Raw genomic sequence first — 18378 nt, 5'->3', positions numbered from 1 at the left:
TTTTTTTTAATAAAAAAATGTTTTTAGGGTGATCAATAATAATATTAAAAAAATAAATAAAGTCATGAGTTCATGTCTCCCATTCTGAGAAAGTGTGTAAAAGCGTTTTGATGGAGTTATTAACTCTACTGTCTACCCTACTGCTGCTGCAGCATTTTAATCAACTATGCCGTAAAAAAGTTAAAAAATAAAAAATAAATTAAATTAAATAAAAAAAAATAAACTACAATTTAGCTTAGTTTTCAAAAAAGAAAATGTTTTATTTAATTTAATTTATACTTTTTTCAGGGCGATAAATAATAATATTATAAAAAAAAATAATAAAGTCATGAGTTCATGTCTCCCATTCTGAGAAAGTGTGTAAAAGTGTTTTGAGGGAGTTATTAACTCTACTGTCTACCCTACTGCTGCTGCAGCATTTTAATCAACTATGCCGTAAAAAAGTTAAAATAATAATAATAATAATAAATTTAAAAAAAAACAACAACAAAAAAAAAAAACTAAGCTACAGTTTTGCTTATTTTTTATTTTATTTTTTTACTTTAATTTAATTTAATATTTTTTCCAGGGCGATAAATGATAATATTTAAAAAAAATAAATAAAGTCATGAGTTCAAAAAAAAAATAAATAATAATAATTAAATTAAATTAAAAAAAAAAAAAAAAAACTAAGTTACGGTTTTGCTTATTTTTTTATTTTTTTTATTTTTTTTTAAGGCGATCAATAATAATATTAAAAAAAAAAATAAAGTCATGAGTTCATGTCTCCCATTCTGAGAAAGTCTGTAGAAGTGTTTTGAGGGAGTTATTGACTCTACTGTCTACCCTACTGCTGCTGCAGCATTTTAATCAACTATGCCGTAAAAAAAATTAAATTAAAAAAACATTTTTATTTATTCAAATGAAATAAAAAAAACTAAGCAACGGTTTTGCTTATTTTTTTATTTTTTTTATTTAATTTAATATTTTTTTTAAGGCGATCAATAATAATATATATATATAAAAAAAATAAAAAAAATCATGAGTTCATGTCTCCCATTCTGAGAAAGTCTGTAAACATGTTTTGAGGGAGTTTTTAACTTTATTGTCTACCCTACTGCTGCTGCAGCACTTTAATCAACTATGCAGTAAAAAAAATAAACTAAATAAAAAAACAAAAAAACTAAGCAACAGTTTTGCTTATTTTTTTTATTTTTTTTTTTATTTAATTAAAAAAAAATTTAAGATGATCAATAATAATATTAAAAAAAAAATAAAGTCATGAGTTCATGTCTGCCATTCTGAGAAAGTCTGTAAATGTGTTTTGAGGGAGCTTTTAACTTTATTGTCTACCCTACTGCTGCTGCAGCATTTTAATCAACTATGCCGTAAAATATATATGTATATATATATATATATATATTGAATTGAATTAGATTAAATTAAAAAAAACTAAACAACAGTTTTGCTTAGTTTTTTTAAATTTAATTTAATATTTTTTTTAAGGCGATCAATAATAATATTTAAAAAAAAAAAAAAAGTCATGAGTTCATGTCTCCCATTCTGAGAAAGTGTGTAAAAGTGTTTTGATGGAGTTATTAACTCTACTGTCTACCCTACTGCTGCTGCAGCATTTTAATCAACTATGCCGTAAAAAAGTTAAAATAATAATAATAATAATAAATTTAAAAAAAAAACAACAACAAAAAAAAAAAAAACTAAGCTACAGTTTTGCTTATTTTTTATTTTATTTTTTTACTTTAATTTAATTTAATATTTTTTCCAGGGAGATAAATGATAATATTTAAAAAAAATAAATAAAGTCATGAGTTCAAAAAAAAAAAAAAATAATAATAATAAAATTAAATTAAAAAAAAAAAAAAAAAAACTAAGCTACGGTTTTGCTTATTTTTTTTTTTTTTTTTTTTTTTTTAAGGCGATCAATAATAATATTAAAAAAAAAATAAAGTCATGAGTTCATGTCTCCCATTCTGAGAAAGTCTGTAGAAGTGTTTTGAGGGAGTTATTGACTCTACTGTCTACCCTACTGCTGCTGCAGCATTTTAATCAACTATGCCGTAAAAAAAATAAAAAATAAAAAATAAATTAAATTAAATTAAAAAAAAATAAACTACAATTTTGCTTAGTTTTAAAAAAAAAAAAATGTTTTATTTAATTTAATTTATACTTTTTTCAGGGCGATAAATAATAATATTTAAAAAAAAAAAATAAAGTCATGAGTTCATGTCTCCCATTCTGAGAAAGTCTGTAAAAGTGTTTTGAAAGTTTGTCGAATTAAAAGTTTTGAGTTGACAGCCAGCACGTCATGACACCCAGGCTCCGGCTACGGTGAGAGCTGAGGGTCAAAAGTGGTGAACCGACGTTTTGGGCAAATTTACGTTTTAGATTTGAGGCAGTTAACTCTACTGTGTTTTACCCTACTGCTGCAGCACTTTAATCAACTATGCCGTAAAAAAAAAGTTAAAAAAATAAATTTATAGTAAATTAAATTAAAAAAATTAATAAACTAAGCAAAACTGTAGTAGGGATTTTAAAAAAATAAAGTCATGAGTTCATGTCTCCCATTCTGAAAAAGTCTGTTAAAGTGTCTTTAAATATCTGTATTTTTTCACATTTTATTCATAGTTATTTACTTTATTAGTTCCTATTTGTTGGCTTTAAGGTATTTGACTTTCAGTAAAATTCTAGTGTAAGTTTCCAGTGTAATTACTACTGCAGCACTTTAACCCATAAGAACCCGGACCCATTTCTCCTTCAAGGAAAATGATGGGGGATATAATACAGACTAAATAGACCACATAGAACACATTTCTGAATTTTTTTTCAAAATTTCTTTAAAGACCTGTAAAGTTACATATACGTCACATTGGGCGTTTATAGTAAATGTATTCCTCATTTGAACATAAATCAGCCTGACAGTATTTTTGTGTTTGGTAACAAAAACTTGTCTTTTTATTTGCATTTCCACAAAATTATAACTTTACTTCTTAGGTTTAACAACAAAATCTTTTTTTCAGATTTGTTTTACAACACAAAAATCACTGTCATCTCCCTGGATGACTGCCAGTGCATCCTGAACACTGTATTGCTTCTTGTTATCCATACTACAGAAAAAATAAAATGGCATTGAAATATAACTGATATAGGGTAGAAAAATCTTGTTTGTCTGTTTATTTTATTTACTGATAGGTGAAAATTGTTTCCTTATACATTTTATTAATAATTTAATTAATATAACATGATTTTTTGTTAACATTTGTTTTAATATGCCCTGAATTGAACAATATAAAATATATTAACTAAATATCATTGAATCAGCTAAATTAACTGAGCAGATCATAATAATTTTTCTTATTGTGACATTAATGTCACATCAGGTTTTCAGGTTAAAGGCCTGATGTGACATATATGTCTCAATGATATTCATCTGATGTGTTTTATATCAATTTGTTCAAGAAATGTGATCACAACAGGTTAAATGTAATAAAGGACATGTTATTTAAGTATTACAATTCTTAAATGGCTTGATTCTTACCTTTAGCAACAAAAAATAAGCTTTTTCAATTTAGCTAGTTCTGTCACATGTGCTAACCTGGCACACAGACATCTTGGAAATGTTGCTATGGAAACACAAAATCACATGACCTGTCACATGACCCATCAGGATGTTCAGTATGTGTCACTTAGGGACTCCATGAGTTAAAGTCAAGGATAAAGCTTTATAAGGAACTTTCCAGAACGTTTAAAGGGCGTGTGACACCTATGTCACCATGGGTTCTTATGGGTTAATCAACTATGCCGTAAAAAAGTAAAAATAAAAATAATAAATTAAATTAAAAAAAAATTAAAAAACTAAGCAAAATGGTAGCAGGGCAAGTCAGAATTTTAAAAAAAATAAAGTAATGAGTTCATGTCTCCCTAATGCAACCCTACCTTTCTGAGAAAGCCCTGTAAAATTGTCTTTAAATATCTTGTATTTCACATTTTATTCATAGTTATTTACTTTATCAGTTTATTTTTTTGTTGGCCTTAAGGTATTATTATAAAATACTAGTGTATGGTTCCAGCGTAACATTTAAAACCCTGAGGACATGGCCTCAGTGTCAAAATGTCCTTAAAGGCAAGGTATAACACTACGCATCATGTGCAGTATTACTACATAAGGAAGTAATCCTGCCTCATGATACATGCCGCTGCTTTAATCATGCTTTCAACCGCTCCTGGTGTTGGCAAATATTGTCTGTCACAACTGCCCCTTTATAATTTCATAAGCAGTACACAGAGCAGTATTTTGAATGTTCAAAAGTAAAAGGTACAACACACACAAAGAACTCCACAGACACTTTACATTTACATTCATTTATAAAAGAGAAATACAACCATACTATAAGCACACATTGTTCTGCATTGTTGAAAATGTTGATAATGAAGATGAAACAACTCATGCGAATGGGCCAAAAGAAACATTGGAAGACAAATGCACCAATTAATCACAAAACTTCTGAATATGTGTGGTACTGTGAAATGTGTTTGTTTCTGTTAAAACAGAGAAGATATCAGCAGAGAAATGTGCATTAACTGGAAAATGATAATGGGAATGGCGACAAACACACTGCATTACATCAACACTGGAAATGTTTCTTGTTATTAATATGACAGAGGAGAACTGGATAGTTTGTATGTATGTACTGTTTGACCAAAGAAGCGTGATATCTGTCCGTTTTCTCCAGGGGGCATGAAAGTCTGCTTGCAACATACAGTAAATGTGAACAAAGAAGGCACCTTCGACGTACTGGTATTATCTTATGGGCCCATCATATTGGTTGTAAAACTGTCATCATAGGAAAATAATTACATTTTTTGTGACACCCTTTGGGATCAGTGATAAAGTGCCACTGACAACAACACATCAACATTCCTTCATTCACACTGACAAACCCAACCACACCGGCACATTTCGCCCGTTCAGGGACAGGCAGGAACACACACTAGCATTTCATCTGGTAGTGTCTTTAGCTAAAACCTCCCCCTCCATCCGTCGGACACAGTATCTTCACATCTGGTCTCGCTTGCTATTGCTAAAATCTACAGTTTCTCACCTGTTTCAGAGCTTCTGTGTGACCAAACGGTAAATTAGTGCAAATCTCTTCTTGTCAAGGTGAATTTTTTCCTGTGAGGAGCTCAGATCTTTTTTCGAGGCTTAACTGTAGTTTCACATCAAAGTTACAAAATTGTGTCAAAGGATACTGGTGCTTTTAAAGTCCGTTTGATATGGGTCACTGACTTGCAGTGTTGTACTATTCCTCTGCTAGAGAACAAACATGTATTGGAAATCTAACAGGAGATAATTCAGTCTTAATATTTGTGAGGACAACGAGAGGAGGAAAAAAATTCTAATACCTACTTTGAAACACTCGTACCTTGTTACACAATGAGTAAACACAGTTACAGTTTCACATTAGTAAACCTAGTAATACTCCTACCGTATGGTTCTGGAAATGTTTTAAAATGCTACAAATACCACTTTCTTGTAAAAGATACACAAATCATTCAGAGGATGCCAAGTTAAAACGGCATTGTCACACTTTACACTGGACGACACCAATGTTTTGACTTTTGAGAATATATATATATGTTTCAAAACAATGAACTTCTTTTTTTTTTTTGTATTTGGAAAACTAAATGCACATCGAGAATTTTTCAGAAAGTCTAGCTGCATGACTAAGACAGAAGCAAGCGTACCAGTCCAGTCGTTCAATCTCTCCAGTGCAACCAAACTCCTGTCAGACTGCTGGGGGTTGCTGTATTTGTCTTTTGTACTAAAGCAGCCTGCCTCACTAGCTTATTCAAATAGAGACAGGATGTAGACAAGCTGACTTTTTGTTATTGAAAGCTGATTGGAAGATGGCGTGGAAATCAAGGAGCTAGGGGAGTTTAGATATCTTAAGGGCATTCACTTTTCCAACTCTTAAAAAACCTAGATATTTATCAAAATATATCCATCTTAGTGTGTGTGCGAATGCGTATATGTGTTTGTGTATGCGTGTGTACTCTCAGAGGAGTGTGGATATGAGAAAATAATCTGTAAACTTCTCTCTTTCACACTGTGCAAACTGCATTGTTTTGAGGAGAGGGAGGAGAAGTGGGAGAAGAATGCAGCAGGTTAGATTTGGCAGCGCAGCAGTTGAAGGGGAGGTGATAGTTACGTAGAGAAAAGGAGAGAGGGGGGGTTGAGTGGGGGGGGGGTTAGCTGGTTTAGCCTAGCTCTGAAGCAGGATGGGGTCTTCTAGCTCATGGAAACCAGGCACCGAGCTGCTCTGACTCTCCCCAGAATCTGAATCATAGGGCGTGTCAGGTAGCTCCGTGAAGCCCCAAGCCATCTGGTCATCCTCGAAATCGGAGCGCACCTGCACGGGCACGTCGGCACATTCTTCCTCCTCGTTGGAGTGGAAGTCCTGAGGGATGTAGAGCATCTCCGGGTAGTTGCGTGACACCAGGTCGCTGGTGGTGGCCAGACACACCTTGCGGAATGCGATGAGATGCATGTGGGAATACTTGACGTACTTGTAGCGCTTGAAGCCCAGCGACTCCACCGCGACGCGCCAGCTGCGCATCATGAGGGCGTGGCGGTTTTGGTGGGAGGAGTCGGGCGTGATGATGAGCAGCAGGCCGTGCAAGTCCAGCAGCTCGTGGGCCTTCTTGCAGCAGATCCAGCGCTGGTACGGTGAGGGGAAGTAGGACAGGAGCAGGGAGAAGACCACCACGTTGAAAAGCTGCGCGGGCAGCGCGTCGATGGGGTTGTGGAGCTGGCGGAGGAAGGCTTCTACCGCGTCACTTGCCAGCTGGAGAGGCTGCTGGAGCTGAAGGTTGAGGAAGTCACACTTGTACACACTCTGAAGGAGAGAAAACAGGCAGAAATTCAGCACTTTGAAACGGTTCTGATGTGATCTTTTCTCATGTCGTTTTTCTTCTTGCAGTTGCAGAATGCACAACGCTTTTTGTTCCGCTTTCTGCAAAATGTGTTCACGCATACTGCCTAACCACAACAGCAATGCCCCTGCATGAGTCATTTCTGCCCTTGTTTTTGCTCTGTAATGCCAGCACTGAAGCACCAGACAGGAAAACCCTGTGCAATTTATTTGTGTCAACAAGGAGTTAAAACAAAAAAACATGAGCCAAACAAGCACGCATACCTCAACTGCAGGCACTATGTCAATACCGACTGTCAGGAATTCATCAAATCTCAAGAAAGGGTTGAAGCAGCTTCCCACGTCAAGAAGGCGCATTTTCCCCAGCAGAGAGAGAGAACTACAACACAAAGGTGGAACAAGTGTCAAAACAAACTTTTGCATCCAACAGTAGTAACTAATAGATATCGCCATGAAACTTGTGAAACTGATATCTTATGTTTAAAGGTTTTTATTGAGGGAATTTAAAATATGTCTTTGTATCACTGCTCACTCACTGTGAAACCCTTCAGATTATAGATAGGAATGAAACGGGACAGTTTGGAGTATGCAAGTTCTACTGAAGTGGAGATTTCTTGGTCATAGTAGGGGGAAAAACCTAATTTTGAGAAAACAGCCTTTAAAGATAAGGGTTGTAAAATTCCATACATTTTGCAAGATAGTACAGAGGAATAGGCTAAAAGGATTTAACTAATAGATATCAGCATGAAACTTCCCCAGTTGATTACTTACATTAAGACATTTTTTGTATTGCAAGCTCTCTGAAAATGTTATGTTTAAATATGCAAATGAGGCATTATCTAATGGTAACTTTTGGTGAATTTAGGAGAAATCTACAGACGCAAATACACAAAGTATTAAAATAAACATCTTAATGTGTATTCTGGATGTTTTCTTTCTATTAGTCTGAACATCACATGCAAGAGCCCAATAAAGCTTTTCAATTGATCTTTCCGACTGTTACTGTAAACGTTATGCAAGTACGGATGTGTTAAACATAATTAAATATAGATGCTTTTGATGAGGAGCAAAGTCCAACAATAATTTGCCAATATGACTGAAGATGCTTTTTATAAGAAACAATAGAAAACAAACACCTATTTCATTATAAACGTTGTTTTTTTTTTATCTTTAAAGTCACATTCAGGCCAGTTACTGTAGTTATTGTGCTAGGTAATGGGTGAGAGTTTACCTGGGGATGGTGCAGTGCGGTTGGGCACATACAGATGCTGCAGCCAGAACCATAGCGAGCATGGCACTTTTCTCATCCTTTTCTACCATTCTCTTCATCCCGCCATCCAAAAAATACTCTTGACAGACACTGTGGAAGAGGAATGTAAACACTACTCAAACTTTACTGTGAAAGCGACAGCGACATGTTATAAAAAAAGCACATCCTACAGGTTTAGATGAGTCAGACTTTACTGTCATGAGGTCCAACACACTGCAGCTGAAAGACATTTGAAATCAAGTCACACCTGCGGCACCATTCGATGCGTCCCTCTCCTTCGCAGTTTTTGGTCCAGTGGTTGTCGGCAAGATTCTTCATGGCGAGGGCATACTCGCTCAGCGTCTGCTCATCTTCACAGTGCTCTCGCCAGATCTTGTCAAAGTCACCCACTGAGAAAACAAAAAGTAAAATCAGGACAGAAATAACAAACAAAACAACAACACAAGAAGTAATCAATTGAGACTTTCAAAGTTCGCTTAAGCTACTGGTATCATGATGCTGAAGTCCTGTTTTTGTCCTCTATTCGTCTGACACATCCATCCACAGCTAGTAGGAAACATTCACAACCTACTTGCCAACTTCGGTCCTCCCCTTTAGCACCAAAACATGGCAGCACTCCTTTGGAAAAAAAACTGCTACAAAAGCTCAGGCCACACTTGCCGCTACATTGCTGACATGTTCACTCATCTCTGCCAGCACAGAAGTGGAACTGTTCCTCATATAAAAAAAAAAATCATCCTCAAATTGCCATTTCACAGTTATAATAAAGTCCATGGAAAAAAATCCCTTCAGCACGTCTTCACAGTTTACAGCCTGTAGCAAAGGCAAACACCCTGATAAGGGAGAAATCCCATGACCACAAGGGAAAGACTCTCGTTCACATTTGCAGAAATGAAAGGACAACAAGAGGAGTGGTGGTAAACAGCAGCGCTCTAGAAGCATGACCACCGTGATTCAATGCCAAGCCTACCAGATCATGCTTTACTTATTAACCACTCATGAGGTCTGCTAGTAGCAGGACAACTTCTCTCTGTGCAGTTCTCCAAAACAACAAACTATTTTCATTTTACTCTCATTATTTTCTGGTTTATTCAAAACATGACTTGATCGAACATCATTTTAAAACACAACATCGTGGTTATGTAGTGTTATTAAGGTGGAAAAGTAGGACAGAGGCTACACAAATAACAGCAAAACCTGACCTCTTTTTGCACTGCTTACAACATAACTGATAGTAGAGAGTGTGGCAACATTTGCAACAGCACAACACTGACTCCACAAATATTACTGAAACTCCTTTTTGACATTTTTAATGAGCTGTTTTAAACTAGTAAAAGTTGTCCTGTGCTGAGTCTTCTCTTTCTGCTGTTTGCTTTGAGAGCAGTGACCTGATCAAATGCATAATTTTTGATTCAAAGGCAGTCAAATGGAACAAACAAGCCATGCATTCAAGCAAAGACAACTTAAATCACAATATTTGTTTGCTTGTATACTTGCAAAGTCAAATAAAACCTATAGACTACAAACTGTTGACTGTAGTTCCAAGATTCAAGATGTTTATTGACACTCCAGTTTTACAAGTATCTTTGTGTGAAACGCTTTTGCTGAGAGGCTCCATGAAATAAATAGCAAATATAAAATATCATACCATAAAATTCTATAATAAAATATAAGAAGCAATAAAAATATCCCTTTAAGAAAAAAATAGTTTTGCTACAATTAAAATATTGTTTCCCTTCTTTAATTAAATATTTTTGCACCTGTCGTTTTGAATTTGCCTTTTTGTGTTCCCCTCCTACACAGTCTCGGTAGGACTATGAATTTCCTCAGAAAGAACATGAGCGTCAACAACTGCACAAAGTTTCAGTGTGGGTAGGCACGGTAGCAAGTTGTTAAATCCAGGGCACTTCAGCTTTGCCGGTAGGAACTTTAAACTACTACGACAGTCTTCAACTTCAAGCTTGTAGCTGGAATAAACCCCTCTATCTAGATGTTGAGCAGTCTGACTGACACTTAGATTTTATGGCTGGGCGATATAACGATATATATATCGATTTATATCGTCAAACAATAAAAAAAAATGCCTATATTTTATATTTTTCTATAACATTTCTATTGTGATGTTGAAAGTCATTTGGAAGACGCTTTACGTTCCTCGCATGTCTAAAACTAGAACAAAAAACTACTCTAACCAACGATATAATAATCAGTGAGGTTATGTACTCTTTACATGCAGTCGATTCAGACCAAGATGTGTAGATATACATTATTATGGGTCTTAATGTCTGACACCTGTCCTGTAAAATGAAATGCATCAGACCTATATTTATCTATTCTCTCTAAGTATTTAATTCTCACAGGAGTAACAAAAAATAGGATTTTTATTATGGGGTTATTTAGAGACTATTTATTTATTAAAATTACCAGAAAAATGCTATATTGTGATATATGTATATAGTTATTGAGATATGAAATGACCGATATCGGGATAAAAGATTTTGGCCATATTAGATTTCATACGTCAGTGCTGATGTGTTGCAAAAGGGTTTTTCCAAACTTCCCATTTTACATCATGCTCTTATCCAGATTGACTCAAGAGGAAAGAAGACTGATGTTTTTGTTCTCAGGACAGACAGCTGGTGATCAACACACACACACTGACTACTGTTGAAATCCAACCCTGACTCAGCCTTTACAACTTTGAAAAAGATCCATTTACTCTTTTTATTTCAGTCACTGGAAAAACAAAAACATGAGACAATGAAGCTGCATTTTGTTTTGCATTCTTGCATCCGGAGGGGTCGATTATAGTCTTGCGAATTTTATTTGCAAATAGTTATGGCATTGTTCTGTGTGAGGGCAGACGAGGTGAACGAGAGCAACATCCCCGAGGTGAACATTTTGTCTGAGAAATCACAGTTTCAGAGATACAGTATCATCTGCTCCTACTAAGTGGTTACTTCTTTTTTTGGCCTTTCTTACACTTCTCCAAATCGCAAAAGCAGAAGTAAGTGTCAGTTTGGATCTTGACTTTATTTATGAGTAATAAATCGGGAACATTTCTCTAAAAAAGTAGAAATAAAGGGTAAAATCTTCAGTCTCTCTCTGATGTTCTCAGCAGGTGACACTTTCTCCACCTACCTTTAACAGGTGGTGAGTCACAAAGGTGACTTTCTAGGAAATGAGGGATTGATTTAGCTTCCTCTGACGGATATTGCGATAAGATTTGCGATATAAGAGGGAGTAACTGTTTTTACAAATTATTCTAATTTTCATTGAAATGATTATTAAAATGATTACAGTGTGATTTTTTGAAGGGATCTGTACTAAATAAAGATGTTTTCTTAAGTCTGTAGAATATGATGTGTAGGCCGGGACATCTCTGCAGCACAACAGTATTAAATCTAAAATGGTATTTTGACACATTACGCCTCCTGCGATTTGAAAATTGCATGATGTTTATTCCCAGTTTATTCCCAGTATGTGTGATGTTTATTCTCATTTTGTTCCCAGTATGTTGATGTTTATTCCCAGTGTGTGTGATGTTTATTCCCAGTATATGTGATGTTTATTCCCAGTATGTGTGATGTTTATTCCCAGTATGTGTGATGTTTATTCCCAGTTTATTCCCAGTATGTGTGATGTTTATTCCCAGTGTGTGTGATGTTTATTCCCAGTTTATTCCCAGTATGTGTGATGTTTATTTCCAGTATATGTGATGTTTATTCCCAGTTTATTCCCAGTATATGTGACGTTTATTCCCAGTATGTGTGATGTTTATTCCCAGTTTATTCCCAGTGTGTGTGATGTTTATTCCCAGTTTATTCCCAGTGTGTGTGATGTTTATTCCCAGTATATTTGATGTTTATTCCCAGTATGTGTGATGTTTATTCCCAGTTTATTCCCAGTATGTGTGATGTTTATTCCCAGTATGTGTGATGTTTATTCCCAGTGTGTGATGTTTATTCCCAGTGTGTGTGATGTTTAGTCCCAGTATATGTGATGTTTATTCCCAGTATGTGTGATGTTTATTCCCAGTGTGTGTGATGTTTATTCCCAGTATGTTTGATGTTTATTCCCAGTATGTGTGTGATGTTTATTCCCAGTGTGTGATGTTTATTCCCAGTGTGTGTGATGTTTAGTCCCAGTATATGTGATGTTTATTCCCAGTGTGTGTGATGTTTAGTCCCAGTATATGTGATGTTTATTCCCAGTGTGTGTGATGTTTAGTCCCAGTATATGTGATGTTTATTCCCAGTATATGTGATGTTTATTCCCAGTGTGTGTGATGTTTATTCCCAGTGTGTGTGATGTTTATTCCCAGTATGTGTGATGTTTATTCCCAGTATATGTGTGATGTTGTTAAGTAGTTTTAAAGGCCTTGCTTTGCTGAATGCAACCTCTACTGCAGTCTGCAGCTTGCCAGACTCACACCACACCGTCATCTCGGACGTTACCGAGCAAAACCATTTATCTGTACCGGGATTGCTGTTGTAATGTTGCATTAGAGAGCGGAGGTTCAGCGTTAGTGTTAGTGTGTCTGCAGGCCCGCTGAGCTTGAGTCCTCTCACCTTCTCTGTATTTCCTGCGCAGTTTTCTGTGCACGTTCTTGACGACCCCCGACAGCTTCTCCTGCTCCCTCTTGGCCGGCACGTAGAACAGCTCGGTGTGGTTCTCCGTGAGGTTCTCCAGGTGGTTCTCCGTCTCTCCGGTCTCGACATTATCCCTGAGGTCCATAGCACCGCACAACCCGCACCGCACCGCACCGATACCGAAGCTGCTGCTGCCTTCTCCAGTAGCTTCCCCTTTTCTCCCAGCTGCAAACCCGACCGGCGAACCGGCGCACCGGCCAACAAACCGCCTCCTGATTGGTTGACTTTGACAGACGAGCTTCGGAACTGACAGTCCGTCGTCCAATCAGAGGCCTGGAAGCGGACCTGCGTGCACATGGGGCGTTCAAGTGCAGCTTGTAAATCCCACAACTCACAAAGTTATCCTCATGACATGACACAAAAATAGGGTTGTTTTTGTTTAATATGTTTTCATGAATAATGTCAAAATGCATATTTAAACAGCTTCTTCCTCTTTCAACAAAAAGAAAATTAACAAATGCAACTTATTAGTGTAAATTTATTTATTCTCTTTTATTTCTTATGTTTATTTTTCTCACATCTCTTAATTAAAATTTTATTTTTCCATTTTTTTCTATTTTTTCATTTCCATTTATACATCTAATACTTTCATACATACATTACATATATGTAGAATTTCAAATTTGTATCCTTTATATTTCTCTGTAGTCACGTCTTATGTTTACTCTGATTCTAAATATTATTATGCATTACACATATTGTTTGTGTATGTGTAAAAATTTAACAGATGCATCCTTTTTGTACATTTATTTATTCTCTTTTATTTCTTATGTTTATTTTTGTTCTCACATCTCTTATTAATTGGATTTTTTCTTTTTTTTAATTGTATCTATCTTTTTAATTTCCATTTATCTATCTAATACTTTACATTAATTATATTTATAATTTTGATTTTAATCCTTTATATTTCTCTTTTTTTCACATGTCTCATGATACTCTGATTCTATATATTATTATTTATTGCACACTAGCCCTTAAGCACAGTTAAGCTACCTCATGACATGACACAAAAATAGGGTTGTATTTGTTAAATATGTTTTCATGAATAATGTCATATTTAAACAGCTTCTTCCTCTTTCAACAAAAAATACTTTAAAATTGAACAGATGCAACCTATTTGTGTAGATATATTTATTCTCTTTTATTTCTTGTTTATTTTTGCTCATCATCTTTTTTTTAATTTCCATTTATATATTTAATACTTTACATTAAATATATTTTGAATTTTGAATTTTTATCCTTTATATTTCTCTTTTTTCACATGTCCTATGATACTCTGATTCTAAATATTATTATTCATTGCTCACTAGCCTTTAGGCACAGCTAAGCAGAGTATGTAACCCATGCATTACACATATTGTTTGTGTATGTGACAGATTCTTCCTCTTTCAACAAAAAGACTGTTAAAAATGTAACAGATGCATCCTTTTTGTGTAAATTTATTTATTCTCTTTTATTTCTTATGTTTATTTTTGCTCTCACATCTCTTATTAATTGGATTTGTTTTTAATTTTATCTATCTTTTCAATTTCCATTTATACATCTAATACTTTACATTCAATATATTTAGAATTTAGAATGTTTATCCTTTATATTCCTCTTGTTTAATCTGATTCTAAATATTATTATTCATTGCACACTCGCCTTTATGCACAGTTAAGCAGAGTATGCAACCCATGCATTACACATATTGTTTGTGTATGTGACAACTTAAATGTTGCTCATTTTCTCTTCAGTCTACGCTTTCTGTGATAAAAGTGCAGCATCTTCAGCATCAGTGTATGCACTTGAAGTCAAAATAAAGATACACATGTTACATTCAGTATGAAAAAAAATAATGTTACAACCCATAAAGGGTTATAAGGATAATTTTGTATATGTATTTAATTCTTGCGCATCCAATTTGACTTGTACTACCTGTGTATATAGTGCCACCCAATGGTTCCAGTTTTATGTGGACCCCACATTTCCGAAGACAGATTTCCACTTTATCCTTTTATGCTAATATGCCTATACATTTAAGTCTACATTTGTCAAAAAGAATAAGATTATCAGGGTTGATTTTTAAAGAGTTTGGTTGTTGCAGCAATGAAAATTATAAAATGAAAATTATTTTACAGTTTCCACACTGCATTTGACCTGATTTAATATTGAATTCAGTGCGGAGCAAAGCCTATGCAGTTGTATCTAAAGCTTTGTTATCCAGACTGTATTTATGCATTTATTATAGAACATAACTCATCTCTTCCAAAAATAACACACAGCACATGATGGTAACTGTGTTGTTTTTTTAGCTGCTGATACGCCTGCTTGTTGCACTGTGAAACTGTCATGCACGGGATGTAATTACACCATAAAAAACGTACTAACGTTAGTTTGTATTAATAGAGGATCATCATGTGAGGTTTTACGTAAAGGCTCAAGGAGTAAACAGGGAAAATTGTTTGTAACAAAGAAATGTAATGTCAGATCATAAATCAGGATTTTTTTCATGTTAAATAAACATGAAAATATCTCTTATACTCTTCTTGTATTAAGACAGCACCTTTGCTTCTTAGTGAAACACTCCCTGGCTTTAAACATTGATCCACATAGTCGTATACACATTTTGATTTATCACTACACTCGAGTAATAAAAGTCTTGGAAAGAGATCAGACGGGCATCTGTTAGTGTGGAAATGAAGACAGTTGGCTGGCTGCAGTAGCTATTAAACACTGTGGTCGTTATCAGAATATGCAGTTCAACAGGTGGCGGGGTCAGCCAACATGTTCTGATGATACGTGGCCAACATAAACTCCACCTGCACATTTAATAAAAATTAATTATTATTACTCTCATGGGTTTTGTTGCAGAGGCAACACCCATCACTTCAGGTCAGATAACAGGGTGATTTCATGTTTTAAAAAGTACTAGTGCAGTGCCCGTCCGGAACGGGTACCAGAAGTGCTGCTTGCAGCGTTGTTGAGAACCATGGAATGACTGCTTGCACCGCCAAGTGTGAAGTTGATTGAGATATGCGAAGGACAGTTATACATTCATACACAGACAGACAGACAGAGATTTCTTCCTTATTAGTTAGATGCTGCTGCTACACAGTCACCTTTTGGCCAAATTGGCATCAAATTTGCCATGGTCACTCAGACATCATGTCTACACATTACCACCAAATGAGACATGACATTTTTTTGCAATATAAGCCCTGCCCACGGCATTTGAGCAAACTTTGAGGGCCAGCTATAGCAAAACTGTTCGGAACATCAACAATCCAAAAAGGTAACTTTTTCTGGATTGGTCCAGAGATGTTCTGTAACAAATTTGGTGACGATTACTAAAAAATAATTTCTGAGAGTACACGTCATAAGTTACAGGCCAAAATGTAAAGGTCACTGTTATAGCGCCACCATCTGGTCAAATTGCACCACATTCGGCATTGCACTCCCTTGGGTCCTGAGCAGTACACTTGCCAAGTGTGAAGTCAATCGGATGAATAGTTCTTGAGATATGCGAAGGACACACAGCCATACAGACAGACAGAAATTCCTCACTTACCCCTCTTTAAAAACATCAGGGTCTTATTAAGAACCTCCAAAACACAGAAAGGCCTGGGCTGAATTGCAGAACTCAACTCACAGATTACCAGTTTATTAAAAAAAGGATATAACCCCTTGTCCCTGAAGGCTATAATTGGAATTTGAACTATAAGGAATGTATAGAAAGGTCATTCATTCTCTTTGCACAGATAAATTACACCCTTGTGTTTGTCTCACTTGTTAAAAATATATTTTTTGGTGGCTAAAATGCTCCCGTTCATCTGGAAAAAGAGAGAGTGGTAATCCTCCCAGTGAACTGCACTGAAATCCCCTGGCGACTGCGTTACTGCAGCTGTGCTCAGCTCAAAAAACAGCTAAAAGCCAAAGTTCAAACACAGAGCAGGAACTACATGCTATCGCTAAAAGTGACTCAAGTTGACTCTTTGTTGATTCATTCTGAGACAAAATTACCCAACTACTTTGATCAGGCATTGAAAGTTGTCAGAAGAGTTCTCTGCTTAACTAGATTTATTGTCGACTGACACTAAAGACGGTGGCATGTCAGAGATGCACACATGACTTGGCTCAAGGTTTGCCCTCTATTTGGATCAACTCAAAATAAGTGTGTCACTGTTTCCCAGAGAAAGATTAGAAAAGGACTGGTAATCCTTAAATTGACTTCTACTCCGTCCCAGGAGCCGTTTGTTCATGCGTAAATATTGATTTTCAGGCTAAACCTTGAAAACCCCGGACATAGCATCTAAACAGAGTGAAAACACAGCTTCATACTTCCGATGATCAGCTCGATGCCAAACATATTTTAAGACTGATAAGCGGTGATAACAAGATCGCTGATTTGTTCAGAATGCAGCGAGAGATAAAAAAACATTTCAACACACCAGAAACACAAACAAGAATCTATAAACTGTCCGGCCTGAATCCGGTTTCTTTGTTCTTGTAGAGTTTCAGGGTATGACCGCAAATCTCTCACATAACATACCCCTGATGACATTCATATTTTCTTTTGAAAAGCACTGATTGTGGGTTGGATAATCTGTTACTGACCTGCATACTTTTAGAGGAAATAAAATATATTCCAAGTATATTACAATTGCCGTTTACTTGTAAGTGAGTTAATCTAAGTGCAGTTCAGTTTTTCATTGATGCATTACAGACTGAAATATCTTAAAATTTCTGCCATTTATTACACGGCATTGTTGAATACTCTATTCTGATTGGTCAATCATGGCGTTCTACAGTCTGTTATTTCTTTATAGCAGACCGTTGCTATGTATAACAGACCGTTGCTATGGGTGCAGTTCTTATGACGGACTCTGACGGAAGGTTTCTTTGTCAAATTATTGATTTCTTCAGTAAGTAGCCGTGTAATAAGCGGGATAATGTACAGCTAGCAGGTCATTGTTGTGAAATAAACCCGACAGGGCGCTGCGGGTGGACCCCGTCCTGACCGGCTCGCCGTACATTATCCCTTAATATTTCTTAAAATTGAAATTTCAGTTGAATTGAAATTTTATGCAGACATTCATGGTCTCTTGAAGACGAATCCTAATGACTTTGGCGACCCCCCTGACTTTCAGCGCCTCCATGAGGTTCACATTTGTGGTTATGAGTGAAATGTCTCGACAACTATTGGATGGATTACCATAAAATTTGGAACAGACAATCCAAAAAAATTCTTCACAGGATGCACTGCAATAACTTTTCCATGGTCAAAATTGTATTTAATTTAATTTGTCCAATTCTTTGGTTTGTGACCAAAAACCTGCAAAGCTAATGACATTCTCACCAGCCTCAGTTGTCCTTTGTATTTAGTGCTAATAAGCCTATATTAGAATGCTAACAGCTAAACTAAGATGGTGAATCTGCTAAACATTATACCTGCTAAACAACATAAAGCTAGACTTGTCATTGTGAGCATGCTGACTTTATCATTTAGCTCTGCTTCAACGCTGCGAGCATTACTGTAGGTTATAGT

At 35.6% G+C, this 18378-nt stretch overlaps 1 protein-coding gene across 1 annotated transcript; it reads right to left on the bottom strand.

Moving 5' to 3' along the window:
- Nucleotides 1-4343: 4343 nt before the first annotated feature.
- On the bottom strand, nucleotides 4344-13163 carry bmt2 (base methyltransferase of 25S rRNA 2 homolog). The gene is given in 7 exon segments (XM_037767625.1): nucleotides 4344-6893; nucleotides 7194-7308; nucleotides 8161-8289; nucleotides 8447-8588; nucleotides 12771-12948; nucleotides 12950-13025; nucleotides 13027-13163. Coding segments are annotated over 7 exon segments (1395 nt in total). The 5' UTR covers nucleotides 13149-13163; the 3' UTR covers nucleotides 4344-6260.
- Between the last annotated feature and the right edge of the window lie 5215 nt (nucleotides 13164-18378).

The sequence above is a fragment of the Sebastes umbrosus genome, chromosome 4 (genome assembly GCF_015220745.1).
Source record: "Sebastes umbrosus isolate fSebUmb1 chromosome 4, fSebUmb1.pri, whole genome shotgun sequence".
NCBI classification, from domain to species: Eukaryota; Metazoa; Chordata; class Actinopteri; order Perciformes; family Sebastidae; genus Sebastes; species Sebastes umbrosus.
Note: the sequence above shows the minus strand (reverse complement) of the source record. Positions and strands in the feature narration are given on the sequence as shown.